General features: G+C 40.8%; 1 protein-coding gene across 2 annotated transcripts in view; it reads right to left on the reverse strand.

The window, feature by feature from the left end:
• Positions 1-639: 639 nt before the first annotated feature.
• The window catches only part of spon1a (spondin 1a), a 57464-nt gene continuing 43517 nt past the window's right edge, over positions 640-14586 (reverse strand). The window contains exons 8-16 of one of the 2 annotated variants that reach the window (XM_080032823.1): positions 11146-11347; positions 9008-9148; positions 7469-7544; positions 7051-7233; positions 3892-4062; positions 3607-3774; positions 3036-3200; positions 1646-1912; positions 640-1529 (exon numbers count right to left, since the gene is read on the reverse strand). In XM_080032823.1, coding sequence (XP_079888949.1) covers positions 1366-1529; positions 1646-1912; positions 3036-3200; positions 3607-3774; positions 3892-4062; positions 7051-7233; positions 7469-7544; positions 9008-9148; positions 11146-11347 — 1537 coding nt within the window. In that variant the 3' untranslated portion in view covers positions 640-1365. Of the gene's footprint in view, positions 1530-1645; positions 1913-3035; positions 3201-3606; positions 3775-3891; positions 4063-7050; positions 7234-7468; positions 7545-9007; positions 9149-11145; positions 11381-14586 lie in introns of both variants that reach the window. The other variant, XM_080032822.1, reaches the window with a different exon arrangement.

The following is a 14586-nucleotide window of genomic DNA, read 5'->3' on the forward strand; positions in this document are numbered from 1 at the left end:
GTGGTTGTGTTGGCATGGAAACAGGAATAGTATTGGGATGTGTGTGTATTGAATTTTTCACCCCTATTCCCAGAGTTCGACAGTGAGGAAAGCCTTATGCCATCCCCTCCCCCCACCCATTAGACCAGATAGAGTGTGTGTGTGTGCGAGTGCGTGTGCATGTGTGTGTGTGTATGTGTGTGTGCGTGTGTGTGTGTATGTGTGTGTGTGCGTGTGTGTGTGTATGTGTGTGTGTGCGTGTGTGTGGGGGGAGGGTGGGGGGGGGGGCATACCCTATATAAAGAGGAACTCGATAGGCTACCTTTGAAGGTGCATCAATGTGTGTCTAGAAAGCCATTGTAGAAATTGCTTTTGACTAGAATTAAACATTTTATGTATACCTCAATACATAACGAAAAAATTAACCACACTGTATCCACGTATCACACTGTCTTCTTGTGGCTTGGGGATAAGTCAGATGGTACAGCGTTACTTTGAGTAGCCTTAGAAAACGACCTATCACCAATGTCCTTCTCAAAGTAACGTTTTATTTAAGCTAGTTAACGCCATCTTGTGGCAGCAGAAATGTAAACCAGCTACTGCCTGCATGTACCCGCCTAATAAATAATAAAAGTCCAGTTTACAAGTTGTCACATTTACTTTTATTGTAAAGGTGATATTATTCCAAAATATTAATGTTAGAGGAACAGAAATGAGGGGAAGAAATCTAGGAAACATCTACACAAGAGTTTGGTAAGAATCTTGGGACACATTCTTAGCAAAAAATAGCACAGCAAAAAAACAACAAAGTCTTCTAATAATGAAAATCACATAAATCTCAATCATGGTGCATTTACATGTACAACAATATAGATGGGTAAAAAGTCAACTGGGCATTTTGTGTCCTAGAAACGACTGAACAATTGAAGGCATTATAAAACATTGGAATGGCTGTGCACCTGTGCTTTAAAGTCTGGAATATGCTGTTCTACCTAAGGATACCACAATATTTTTTACAGTTCTTTATCTTATTATTGAATCAATTTATATTTCATAATTACATTTCTCCAAGATATATAATACCACAACAAGTTTACGGTAACCTTGCAAAATAATTGGATGTGTATCAGAGTCAGTTGGAAAGCACAGCAAAATCAGTCAAGTTTAAATCCAGAGTTTCCCAGTGAGATCTTTGAGTTCATCTTCTATTGATGATGACTAACCTGAGCTCTGGATTTAACTGATACAGATTTGATGATGTGCTATTTCAGCCCTAAACAGAGTGCATTGGATCATTGTGCAGCAGTGTACCATTCCCTGTCCTGTTCTCAGTCCTACTGTCTTCCCTTCCTCTCTTACACACCAGAAGTTCCCCTATACTCCTTCCTAGCAGGGGTGCACATTACAAGCCCTGATCTCTTTCCTATCCTTGCAGCTGGACAGCTGCGAAGTCTTAAACTTCTGCTTCACTGTCATGAGCCTTTCTTGGATGCCTCCACCGCACGGCTTGGTACACTCAGTCCAGTTTGACCACGGTCTCATTTTACAACCTGGAGATAGACATAAAGAAAAAGGAACTCTCAGAACAATGTGTGCTTCTATCAGCATGTTTTGTTTGTATCAGTGCAGTGTTCCAGTATGAAGTGTAGAGGGGGCCAGTTCTAACCTGGATGCTCTGCGGTGACCTCAGCTCTGCTCTGTTTGCTCCTCCTCTTCTCACGCTGTTCCTTGCGCCGTTGCTTCTCATCACTGTTGGCCTGTCCTCGGTTGCACTTCCTGACCTTGCACTTCTTCCTCTGGATGGTTTCAGAGCAGGGGTCTCCTCCGAACTGAGGCTCCAGCTTCAGCATGCGCGTCCGGATGGTGTGACCCTTCCCACAGGACTTATTGCACTCTGACCACTCGGTCCAGTCCGACATGACACAATCTACGGCTGTAAACAGAAATGAACAAAAGGAAATGGGTTTAGAGGTGTGATGCAGTGTGAAAGGGAGAGGTAAATGAAAAAGGATGGCAGGTTGACAAAGTAAAGTAAAACAAATGATAAACATGACTCAACCTTGATGAATGATTCAATGTTCTGTGGACTCTCCGTCATGGATTATAAATGAATTCATTGCGAAGGAATACAGTGCATCTTAAATTATACAGTGGTGCTGCAGAGAATGCTTTGTTGGCATGAAGATGTGATTTGTTTATGCCTCACGACATGAATCTGATGGAGCATCCTCACCACTACCATAAACTTATAAGCACTCACACATGAAATACAATCAGGTTCAGCTTGCATAAACAGCTTTAAGTCGTAAAACAACAAAAAAGGATTTACCGTATACAGTGTTGAACTCTTTATTCAAGTATTAAACATGTATTGCATATATAAGTATAATTTATCTCAAGATAATGATAGCAACACATTCCTTAAAAAATATGCCTGTTACATTGTTTTTTGTTTTGTTTTTTGATAATCACACAGCTCATATTTTAATGTATGTTACACAACTTATATAGCATAAGACAGGTGAATAAAAGGTATATCCAAACTGATACTAGCTTTTTGAAGCCAATACTAAGTATCAGAATTTAAGAGTTTGAATTTCCAATCCAGCAGCAACAATATATTTGTACGTAGCTTCACAGTCCAAGTATGGGGAAGGTGCGGGTATATGTGTGTATGTGTGTGTGTGTGTGTGTGTGTGTGTGTGTGTGTGTGTGTGTGTGTGTGTGTGTGTGTGTGGGTGTGTGTGTGTGTGGGTGTGTGTGATCATGTTTGTGTGTATGTGAGGGTGCTAATGGGTGCAAAATACCACAGCTCATTGAAAATGCATTTGAAAAAAATAAGTTGGCAGGACAAACCAAACTATATATCTTATATACACCAGCATGTGGTAAATTACTATCAATAGGTTACCAGTGCAGAAGTATCAAGGTGCATCAAGGCACCGGGTTGCATAACATTGAGACAAAGATGAAATGATCAGTCATCTCCATCAATTACACATGTGCACACACGTGTACAGCATGTGGGTGAGTAGATAGAGATGTTAATTACTTACGACACTCTGGGAGCATGCACTTCTCCACCTGTTCCAACTCTTCCGTGCACTCTCCGAGCTCCACAGGGGACTTGAGCGTGCGCTGTCGTGTCCTCAAACCCTTCCCGCAAGTCACACTGCAGTCACTCCAGTCAGACCACGGAGTCAGCATGCAGGGGATTGTGTCTGTGCAAAACAGCATAGTAATACATACCCACCGTGTTTAGGAGAGTATTTCAATACCTTTTTTAGTAATAATATGTGTATTATTTTAACTTGAATGCAACTGATAAGAAAACAATTAGGAGTACTAGCAGAAAAATGGCAATTTAATCACCAAGCTACAAGGGGACAGCAGGTGATTCAAAAGTTTAGCTTATCTTCTGTATTATTATTTTTTTTATTTATCTCTGATTTCAATTTCACAGAGTTGCTACAGAAAAACTAAATGTAAGATTGTCTCATCAGTGCTCTTCTTCCATGGATCTACAGTTGCCGGGCAGCTTAATTAATTAGACAATTATAACCAGATTTGGGGAGTGGGAGGTGTCGTGTCAGGATAGTTGTGGTGCTGAGAAGTGCCGCTACTCACGACATTCTGGCATCATGCACTTCTCCACTTCTAGGACTTCTGCACCGCAAATGGAGCCATCTGCAGGCGGCATCTTCACCATGCGCTCTCTCCTCTTCATGCCAAGACCGCAAGTGGCACTGCAGACGTCCCATTCAGCCCACTCTGTAACCAGGCAACTGCTGGCGGCTAAGGCCCAGGGAGGGAAAGACGGGGTGCAGTAAACATACAATGCTCATATTAGAGTTATAGTACTTGGTAGGTCATGAAGTTTGACACGTGGGAGGGAAAAGAGTAAACACTCACAACATTCCTCATTGACCACACAGTTATCAGTCTCCTCAGTGGGCAGTGTGCAGACTGATCCGTCATCAGGGAACTGCTTCACATAACGTTCCCGGGAACGTGTGCCCATCCCGCAGGTCAAACTACACGGAGACCATGTGATCCAATCTGACATCATGCAGGTGGAAGCATCTGAAGAGTCAAAGGACAAAGAGGACAATGTCAGTGACTGGCAAAATCATTTAAAGGTAGGCCTACGGGATTCTTTACGACGTAATAAGTGTTGATTATGAACAGTATATTGTCTTGTCATCAGTTGCCTATTGAAATTTCTTAACCACAATTTCATAATTAGTTTTTCCTGGTTGAAAATTATGGGTTTAAAGCCCATTTGGCTATTTGTCATGCAGTTATGGCTGATAATACTTCTGTGATGTGTTGGACATTTATTGATCTTAGTATTCATTCAAATAGCTATGAGCTGCATTTCTTGTATAACAGATCCCTAGAACTAATAATTATGTAAAAACCTGCAACACATTAGAGTATATGTGATTCAGTTCAGTGAATCTAATCAGCTCGTCTGTTTCTTTTGAATGCTTCATCTGAGCTCTTCATGAACATCATTTTAAAAAATGCACGCCCACAACCACAAAAAGACAGGAATTATGTTAATATAGGCTCATTAAAAAAAAACATGTTCCACACCACACAAACCAGGTCACCACTTTATTCGAAGGGCCACAAACATGATGAAGTCATGAAAAATGAATGCTTAGTTCATCAGGATGTCAACACTTGGTATTTTAAAAAACACATATGTGTATTTGTGTGACTAGTCAGACGTGATCATCAGCAGTAACTCAAAGATCATGATTATTAACATACCTTAACTAATGCATTAATGAATGTATTGTTCCTGTGTTAAATCATGCATGAGGGACGCTCCGGTGTCGTAGTGGATAGAGCGCATACCATGTTGGCTCAGGCCTCGTTGCAGTGGTTGCGGGTTCAAATCCGACCTGTGGACCTTTACTGCATGTCACCCCCCCCACCCCCTCTCTCTCTCTGTCTCCTCATTTCAACTCTGTCCTATCAAATAAAGCTTGAAAATGCACCAGAAAAAATCATGCATGACATAAAATAAATCCTAGTGAATTACTGATAGTTCATGAAGTACTACATCATGGATGATTTGATGCATTTCCATGCATTAATATATCCATGATGATTCATGTACCAAATAATATAAAGTGTTACCGAAATGTGTTGTAAAACATAGGTGACGGACATTTAACTTGAAAAAGTCCAAGATTTAAGGGAACATCTACTCTCATTTGGGCCTGCCAATTTAGACTTGTGAACAAATGCCACTCTTAAGACTGTCATTGGTAGCTATGCTTCACTCCTCTGTTGTGCTATGCTGTTACACTGCACACAAAATGACATACAGAATCATCTATATTCAATCAATAAAACAAATATAATGTTGAAGTTAGATAGCACTCTAACATCTTGCTTTTTCAATACTCTCCAGACTATGGTGTACACACGACATTTGCGACGACATGGAATGCCACAACTGTTATGACATAGAGTAGACAGTAGAGAGTAGAACAGGGTTAACCTAACATACTACTATTAGGTAGTGACTGTTTTGCTCTTTATTACAGCTCACTATATTTTAAAGAGGACCTATGATGCTTTTTGACTTTTATGACCTATAAACGTTGTTATGATGATTCATAGTCATGCTTAACCATACTAAATGATCAAATAATGACTTACATGCATTTCGACGTATTCCCTGCTGACCGTCTGGGGTGTCTGTGCAGAGCACTAAACACTATTCTAGCCAGTCGAGAAGTCACGTGTTCAGAGCGGTTCAGAGCGGTCAACCCTTCTGTAACTTCGTGACGTCGCATGTAACTTCGTGACGTCACCACGCGGATGTTTCCATGTATGGTAATGCTGTCACTTCCCTGTTCGCGTCTGCCTCACGCCCTTATAGGTCCATGCTCGCGCTTCCCGCCACTGAAAGTGTTCCGGAAGGAAGGTAACCAATCACAACGGAGTGGGGTTTGCAGGAGGGGGGGGAGGGGAGCGGAGATCCCCGAAGCACAGGCGGAGTGAGCGGAGATTGCCGAAGCACACACACTCAAGTGTTGACAGGACGTGCTGGATCGCCAAAATAAGAGAAAGAGCTTCCCGAAAATCTACATAGTTTGTTGTGATGTGATTCGTGTCAGGTTGCTCTATAGCAGTGTAAAACAAGAAATTAACACCAGAAAAGTAGTATAATAGGATCTCTTTAAGTGGAACAGTGATCATGAGGTTAAGATGCCAACTTTCAGCTTTAATTTCATGGTTTTCCCATCCATATAGGATAACCTATGTTTTCATACAAAGTTACTGCACAATGGTATTTACGTGCCATTGATGTGTGTGGGCAGTCAGCTAGGCAGGCAGGCTACGCTGAAAAAGGTCGCCAGTGTGTATGTATGGGGCACCCACAGGAGGGAAAAACAAGTGGGTTCGGCAAAGGGACTAATTCATTGACTTTCATTTTCTGTACTCCATGTTATTTTGCATGATTGGGTCAATATGTCAGCATATTTAGCAGTCAGTGGAAAAACAAATAGATCTGTCAAAATCCAATCTTAAGGAGTCACCAACTTTTGTTATCCTCATTACATGATTTAATCATCCAAGTTAAGTGATTAATATAAATCCTCCATACTTGTCACTGGCGTTATTTAGTGTAATTAGTCATTAGATTGGACCAAATTTGTTGAACACAAAGAGTGACAGACTGGCTGATTTACATGAACACCCAACCTGCTGCCTCTGGGGCTGGAAAGTATACATACAGAGAAAAAGTCAAAGAAAATAAACCATGAACCATTTATAATTAATGTATTTGTGTGTATATTTATTTACTTTGCATGTTGTTGTTTTGTCTTGACATCAATGGTCTGTATGTAATAATAAAACATAAAAAAAATTGCTTTACAAAAGAACCCAAGTTGTTATAAAAAAAAAAGCCTATAGCAATCAATTTTTTAAATGAATTGATTAATAATGCTCATAAGCGAACTGAGTGGATGCTGAACCTTTAGAAGGCTCAAATTAATTCTGTGTGTGGACTGTTCTTGTTTTCCACACAAATAAGTAACTCACCCTCATCGCTGCATCCAGGCCCCATGCAAGGCTCAAAGTCCTGGGTGTGTGGGCAGGGCACACTGAGGTCCAACTGGGCCTTCAGCATCCTCTGCCTCATCCGCTTGCCCTTTTCACAGGTGGCCGAGCTGCAGGCGGACCATGGAGACCAGTTGGAGTAGATGCACGTCTCAGGAGTATCATCTGCAGGAAGGAAAAGGGAGTCTAGATACTGTAACAGCCTACCTCTGTCAACTATGCGTTTAATCTTGTGTAAGCGAGAGAGAGAGAGAGAAAGAGAGAGAGAGGGAGAGAGAGAAAGGGAGAGTGACCGAGAGATAGAGAGAGAGAGAGAGAGAGAGAGAGAGAGAGAGAGAGAGTGATAGAAAGAGAAAGAGAAAGAGAAAGAGAGAAAGAGAGATGACTGCAGGGTCCAGACCTTCCTCCTTCTCCTCCTGGGCAATATCTGCTACAATGTCATCCACATTGTCCGGCACGACGTTGCACTGTTCACCCTGTCGCACAAAGATACAATAATGTTGTGACATATTAAAACCTTCTGTCAGAAAGAGTGGCAGCCATTACATGACATGGTCGGAAAGAATAAGCCTACACAATCTGTTTGTTGTATATCCAACCAATGGACAGGGAGAAGACACAGGGCCAGATCCACAAAGAAAGGATTGCGTGCATTAATAGTGCTATGATTTGCAAAGAAATGCCACTCGCAATCAGCCCCATTTTAGCACCGTATCCACATAGGAATCTGCTCTATAACCACCTATAATTAAATGGTGAGTAAGGGGATGTGTCTATCTTTTTCTCTCATTTGCACAGGTTTAGTGGTCGCAAAAGCTGCACAATCATTTTGTGGTTTTTGGCCTATACTTTATAAGAATAAATGTCCATTGATTTTTGCAAGTGTTGAGTGAGTGTGTATGTTGTGTGTGTAGGTACATTAAGAGGATTACAAAAAATATTAAAAAATTAAAAGTACAATTTCTTCAAAATCCCCAAAGCTGCCTCTAGATGCCACTGAAGGACTACTAACATTTCATCCCTCTCTGGTTTGCAGTCAGAGTTATTGTGTTTCACCATCTATCAAGTCATTATAAGAGTTTTATATTTGTGTTCAATGATGTGTGTCATTTTATTGTAAGTTACTTTAGGGGTTGCACCACAACACATTTAAGTAGTTAGTTATGTCTTATATTATTATTGATATATGTTAACTTTGACACTGGTGGTGATTGATGACATGGTGCTACAAGATGACTTTAACAGCTACAATTATTCATATACTGAAGAGATATCACATATCCCATCCCACCACTCGCAATACAATTAGAGGAAGGACATCCAACACTGGATCAATTGCTGTATTGATGGACAGAATTGCACTTGTTGTGCCTGCTAAGCAGTGATAAAGAAAAAGGAAGGTTCTCTCTCCCTCCCTCTCTGACTCTGCTTTTGAAGCTTTTTAATGACTATGTACTTCACAATTTTTTCTGGCATTAAAGTTCACATATCATGCTTCTTTTCAGGTTCAAAATTGACGTCATTTATTTTACACTTTTAGGAGTCTTAAGTGACACTGAGGACCCATTGAAAAACATTCATAAGAGGTGACCTTTACGGAATGCTGGCTCTATTTTATTTTAATATCATTTTGCTGATACAGTCCAGCACAAAATCAAGATTATATATACAGTAAGAATATATTAATATATACTGAATAAAGAGGAGTTGCAAAACTGATCTAGATTTACTGGAAGATCATCTGAAAATCCAAATTAAGTATGATAACAGTTACGATGAGGAGAACAGAAATTGCAGAAGCTTGCTTTCAGATAAAATACTGCAGTAATATGTACAGTACAAGTCTTGTTAATGTATCCTTCTAGTTATCAATTGCAAACACTCTATGACTTTGAATATAGCTATCAAGCATCTTTATTTGGTATGACAACAGACATACCTTTCTGGCGATGCGTTCCACTATCACCCTGGACACAGGGATGATGGCGCCCCCCTCAGGGTCATAGTAAGGGCTCTGTGGATGATCCAGACTGGTCAGGGGACGGATCTTTTCCGCGGGCACAGAGGGCTTGTTGGGAGACTAGAAGAAGCACACAGAGGACCAGAAGAGGAGGGCGGGGGGGAAGCAATAAAGCTGTGGATCTTTGGGATTTCAAAAATAACACTGTCAGGATGTGTTTGAAAAACCCATTTGTGCAAGAAAAAACTATCACAAAGTCACTCAAATTTACACAAAGCAAAAGTCACACGAAGGACAAGTAACAAAGTCGAAAAAGCAGCAGCTGTAGAGGAGCGCTGTTGTTTAATAATACTCTTATTAGTCAACAGCAAAGGTCTGCCAGCATGGGGTTGAAAGAGGCATCACCGCCAGAGGCTGTCTGGAGGCAGAAGACCAGCTCATCCTTCACCCCCCACCGAGGCCACCCGGAAAAAAAACAGCAGCACTGTTTGCATGTGTGTGAGACAGAAGGGAGAAGGGTAATGAGTGGCTACTAAATAAAGGATAGAGTAAAGGTGATGGCACAGAGGAACTCATTAACTATAAAGTTACAGGCCTGTGCCTTTAATAATTTTGTAACAGAGATCCAAACTCCCACCCCACTTCCAGAATAGCACGTGTTCCTCTTATCCTTTGCTCCACAATGTATTTTTGGATCAAAGGTTTCTTTCATTGTTCTTTCTAATAAAAGCTTGAATATGATTCCTGTGTTGTTTTTCTGCCCTGGTTCTCAGCTGAATTGGATGGTAAAGTTTGAGCAAGTTGGCATTTTAACAAAGATATGGCAATATTTGTTTTGTTGGCATTTCGCATTTGGGCAAAACTCATGGGAGTCTACTCATTGTATTGAAAATGATTAATTTGGACAAACTGAGCATTAAATTGGATATCTGAGATACAGACCGGTTTATATGTGTCAGATAACGGTTTATAAGTGTTGTTTATTTCGGGGATTTTTATACTGGATGTACATCAGGGATAATAATGTACCAGAGGAAAGTGTAAAGTTTAAGTGAAAGTGAAAGAATCAGTGTGTTATATTGTGACACTAATTGAGGGAATCGGATGCTGAGAGTTTTATGGTGCCTTAATTGCCTTCAAGAGTTGTGTGTCATGTCGACTGTGTTGGTAAGTGGACCAAATCGTCAGGTCAAACTACAATAACTAACTTCCTGCTGTTTTTAGCCTGTCCCTTTGACCTCACACAGGAGCTTTGTCTTACATCTCTTCCCCTGGGGGAGGTCACAAGTCACAGTCTGAAAAAGGCTGCTGCAAACAGAGTTATCCACCAATAAATGCATCAGAACGCACAGTACCGGTAGATGGATAGCAATAGCAGAAAAAATATGGAAGACTTCAGTACTTTTTGACAGCTCCTTTCTGTTTCCTATCAGAAGACACAGTGATTTGTAGGTTCCTGAATATTCTGGAGTTGCCCTTACATTAAATATCGTTTGACTTGAGCCACAAAGTGTAAGCAGTGAAAGACAGGTATGGTGGACAAACAAGTGTGCTTAGTGGGCAAAAAATGCACAAGAAGAAGGTTGGAGTTATTCCATAGGTTGGCCAAAACAAGCGAGAGAGCACAGTTCAGTGGGTTCATCTGTGAGCTACGAGGGATCAGCCAAACGTTTCCCACATGCCGTCATTGAGTTTGGTCAAAAATGCAAAGGCACACACACACACACACACACACACTCTCTCTAACACACATACTAACACACACACACACACACACACACACACACGGCCTAATCTGTTTGTGCTGACTGGAGACACTGAGCACGCAGCAGACAGCCCCTCAGGGTGAGGGGCAGGAGGGGAAGACGTTCCAGGCTGTTAAAGGAGAATTGGATGTGTGATGACACTTGAATTGTTGCAGATTTGCACTGTGTGAAGAGGTGAGAAAGAGAGTGATTGTGAATGTGTTCGGACAGACTTATGAAGAGGAAAGTTGTTACCACAAGTTGTGAAAACAGTTAACGATTTACCCTGAAACAACTATATAATACTGTGTATACTGTATATATTATTTTAAATGATCAGTCATTGACATGTGTTTTTATGTCACTACTAACCTCATATGATACCCCACTGTCAGTGCCTGCATCCCAGGGGATCAGGTCCTGGACAACCCTCTGGACCCAACCACACTCCTTGGTACACAAGTCCTCAGCAGACAGACCCACGTTCCAGTCCGGACTGGGGCCCAACATGGTGAGGAAGGACATGAGATGACGGGTCCGGTCCACTGAGAATTCAGCAGAGGGGGCGGCTCGTCTGCGGGAGAGAGTGAGACCGCTGTCTGACTGTCTGAGTGGATCAAAGCAGTTTGTAAGTGTGAGGAAGGGAAAGAAAGAGAGACGTTAGCTGCATCTTTACTGACGAACTGGAACCTCTAAAGGATGGGGCCCAAGGAGGTGTGTCCTATTGAAGACCTGAGCAAAGGCTACATTGCTAGTACACCATTAATCGGATGTCTAGCAACAAGACAAAACCAAACCATAATGATGCATTTGGTTGCTTCTCGAAAACTCGCAAACTTATACATCCAAATTGTGACAACTATTAAGGACAACTATGTAACGTAGTTACAAGGGACTTTCAATTTGTGTTGATTCTAGCGGCACCTTTAGGAACGTAAGTTAAACAAGTGTGACTGTGACATTCCTTATCAAACCATATTGCTAGCATCCAAAATTACAATCGACATATTTCTATGTATTAGAAATCAGAATTACTCACAGCCAGTGTGACACAAATATTTTTTTCAGAATCACACACTCTAATTTTCACTTGCATATAAAAAATAAATATTCACGAACCCGGACCTTCTAAAGGAGAGCAAAACTAGCAGGCTGAGGTGCACAGAATACAGTATTGATCAGGTTTGTTTAATTTAGCCAATACCAAATTCATCAAAATACCACCACACATAACTAACATTTTATTGTTAATAATGATAAGGCTTAGAGGGTGCACCTAACTCAAGGACTTAGGGAAGTTGCAGTTGTTTAACCATGTTTCATATTTGTATACAGATCAATGAAAATACAAAGAAGGAATGCTTCACTAAAGGAGGATATCACCTGAAAGTGGGAAAAGGTAAAGGTACTTACAGTGCCTATAAATCATAGTGAATGGCAAATATTTAATTGACATCTTTTAGGCTCACACTACCAGATCGAATCTATCTCCAGAACATGTTTGCCATATTTGAGCACAGGAGATACACACACACTTGCAACCATGTGTCTTGACCAATGATCGACAGATAATTAGAAGAATTTTCCCCATCCATTACTATATTAATTAGGAGTGGAATGTTTCTTGTGGTAACATAGACAATTGACCAGTGATTCCTTTTCAACTGTCATCATAAATCAATTTGACATGATCAGTCAACTCAGTCCTCCCCTTCCACACTGCAATGATAGCCTCTGAGGATGTCAAACACTCCATATCCCCCTGGAACACACAGCTTAACGCAACTCTCTTTGGCGTCTGCTTAGTGAATATACTGCAAGTCTGAGGTTCCTCTCAGACAGCTAACTGGGCCCTTCAAAAAGGTAAAGTGTAATTGAAAGAAAACGATAGACAGAACAAGTCGGGTGGTAAATGGAGAAGAAAATAATCATCCAGATAACCCAGAGTGAAATAGGTGTATCCTGATAGTTTATGTCTGGTTAAGTTTAGGCAACATGAACTACTCAGCTAAGGTAAAGAAAACTCTGATGTAGCCTTTGCAAAAAATGTGATGTGATGACAAGGACATTTTCATGTCATTAGAAAAAAAACTGCTATATCTTAACTTCTTTGGGTAATCTGACATTCAACTGACTGCATCTTGAGTGTAAAACTGTAACCATTTGCATGGGCACACTAAGATCAAATGGAAATCTTACTGATTAAAAAAATACATAACAATTTTATTTTCATTTTGAATAATTGTGTCTTTGTTCAAAGGACTTCTGAATTATTTGGGTGCAAAAATAAATGGTAGTTAGAGGACTATCAAGTCATGAAAATAAAATAAAATAAAACATTTTCATCTGAGCTGTTCTGGTACACCGAGGAATCTTGGGACGGTGTTCACTTAGCAACAGGATGGTAATTTCTCTGTCAACGGCGGTATGTGGTGCCAACGTGGTCGTAGCTTAAATGAAGACTGCCACAGTTTGGACAGCCACATGATTAGAAGCGAACCACACTCAAGTGTATTTCTTATTGGCTATTATGTATTTGGTCTCAGGAGAGACACTGCTGTAGACAGAAGGCTGTAATATTTACGATAATGGCTTTCACTTCTTCAGCCCCGTGTCTTTCTTCATCTCCCATCTCAAACTCTCTCTGCATCTCTGCCGCTTTGCCCTTTGTTCCAGCACTCATTTTACTCTTTATAGTCCAAAGAAATTGAATGCTTTAAGAGGAGGCACTTCATTTTACAGAATGCAATTCAGTCTACGTACCAATTAACAACATAGTAAACACCCCAAAAAACATTACAAATGTAATTAATCCCCCGTCTTCTCAGAAGCTTTATTTAATCACTTCCTTATTCTTTATGGGTGCTGTGTTCCTTTCTCTCTCTCTCTCTCTCTCTCTCTCTCTCTCTCTCTCTCTCTCTCTCTCTCTCTCTCTCTCTCTCTCTCTCTGTCTCTATATCTCCCTCTCTCTTCCAGTCTCTCGTACCCATAGCTGTCAAAGCAAGGAATGTTGGAGGCCTTAATTCACAACTGCCCACCAAAGATCTTCGATGGGGATGGGGTTGGGGTGATCATGTATTGTAATTGTGAAAAGTGCTTTGTGAAAATGCACCTGATGAAACACAAACACACACACACACACATATGACTATCATGCTGACATAGATAAACATTATTTGCATTTTTCATGCAGCTAATGAGTAAAGCTAATGAACTCTCTCAAGATTTAACAAAGTGAATCTTGCAGTTGGATGGGTAAAACACGGACGTAACCACTTCCATGTAGTTATCGATAATAAATGTCCGTCCCCTTTCTTGCTGATCTGACACACTCTTGCTTGTGTGTGAGTGTGATACATTGAATTGATTGCCTGTACAGCACAACATGAGCTAATTAGCCCAAGTGGATATCATTGCTTCTACTCCTGGTTGTGTTTTTCCCTTAGGAGACTTTTAACTCCTGGCCTTCACTGAGTCCCTGTGGTTGAGGAAGCAACACCGCGCGCACACACACAACTTGCCTCTACCACTGAAGTTCTTCTGAGCTAGCAGAGCCAACACGCTTCTTGTTTTTCTCATGAATAAGACATTAAATGGCCCTCATGAATTTAGGAGTGAACGAACATGGTGTAGCCGGCAGTTTCTGGGGAAATTTAGAGCTGGGTTTTCACTGATCAGCAAGCTCTGGGTCCAACTTTGGATAATAAATTATTACTGTACTTTTTCGGTTAGACTCAAGCCATAGCCAAACGAGTTGACACACAGTTGATTATGCCAACACAAGTATCCATATAGACTTAAAAACATAGGATC

Source organism: Ammodytes marinus (assembly GCF_949987685.1).
Source record: "Ammodytes marinus genome assembly, chromosome: 1".
Lineage (NCBI taxonomy): Eukaryota > Metazoa > Chordata > Actinopteri > Uranoscopiformes > Ammodytidae > Ammodytes > Ammodytes marinus.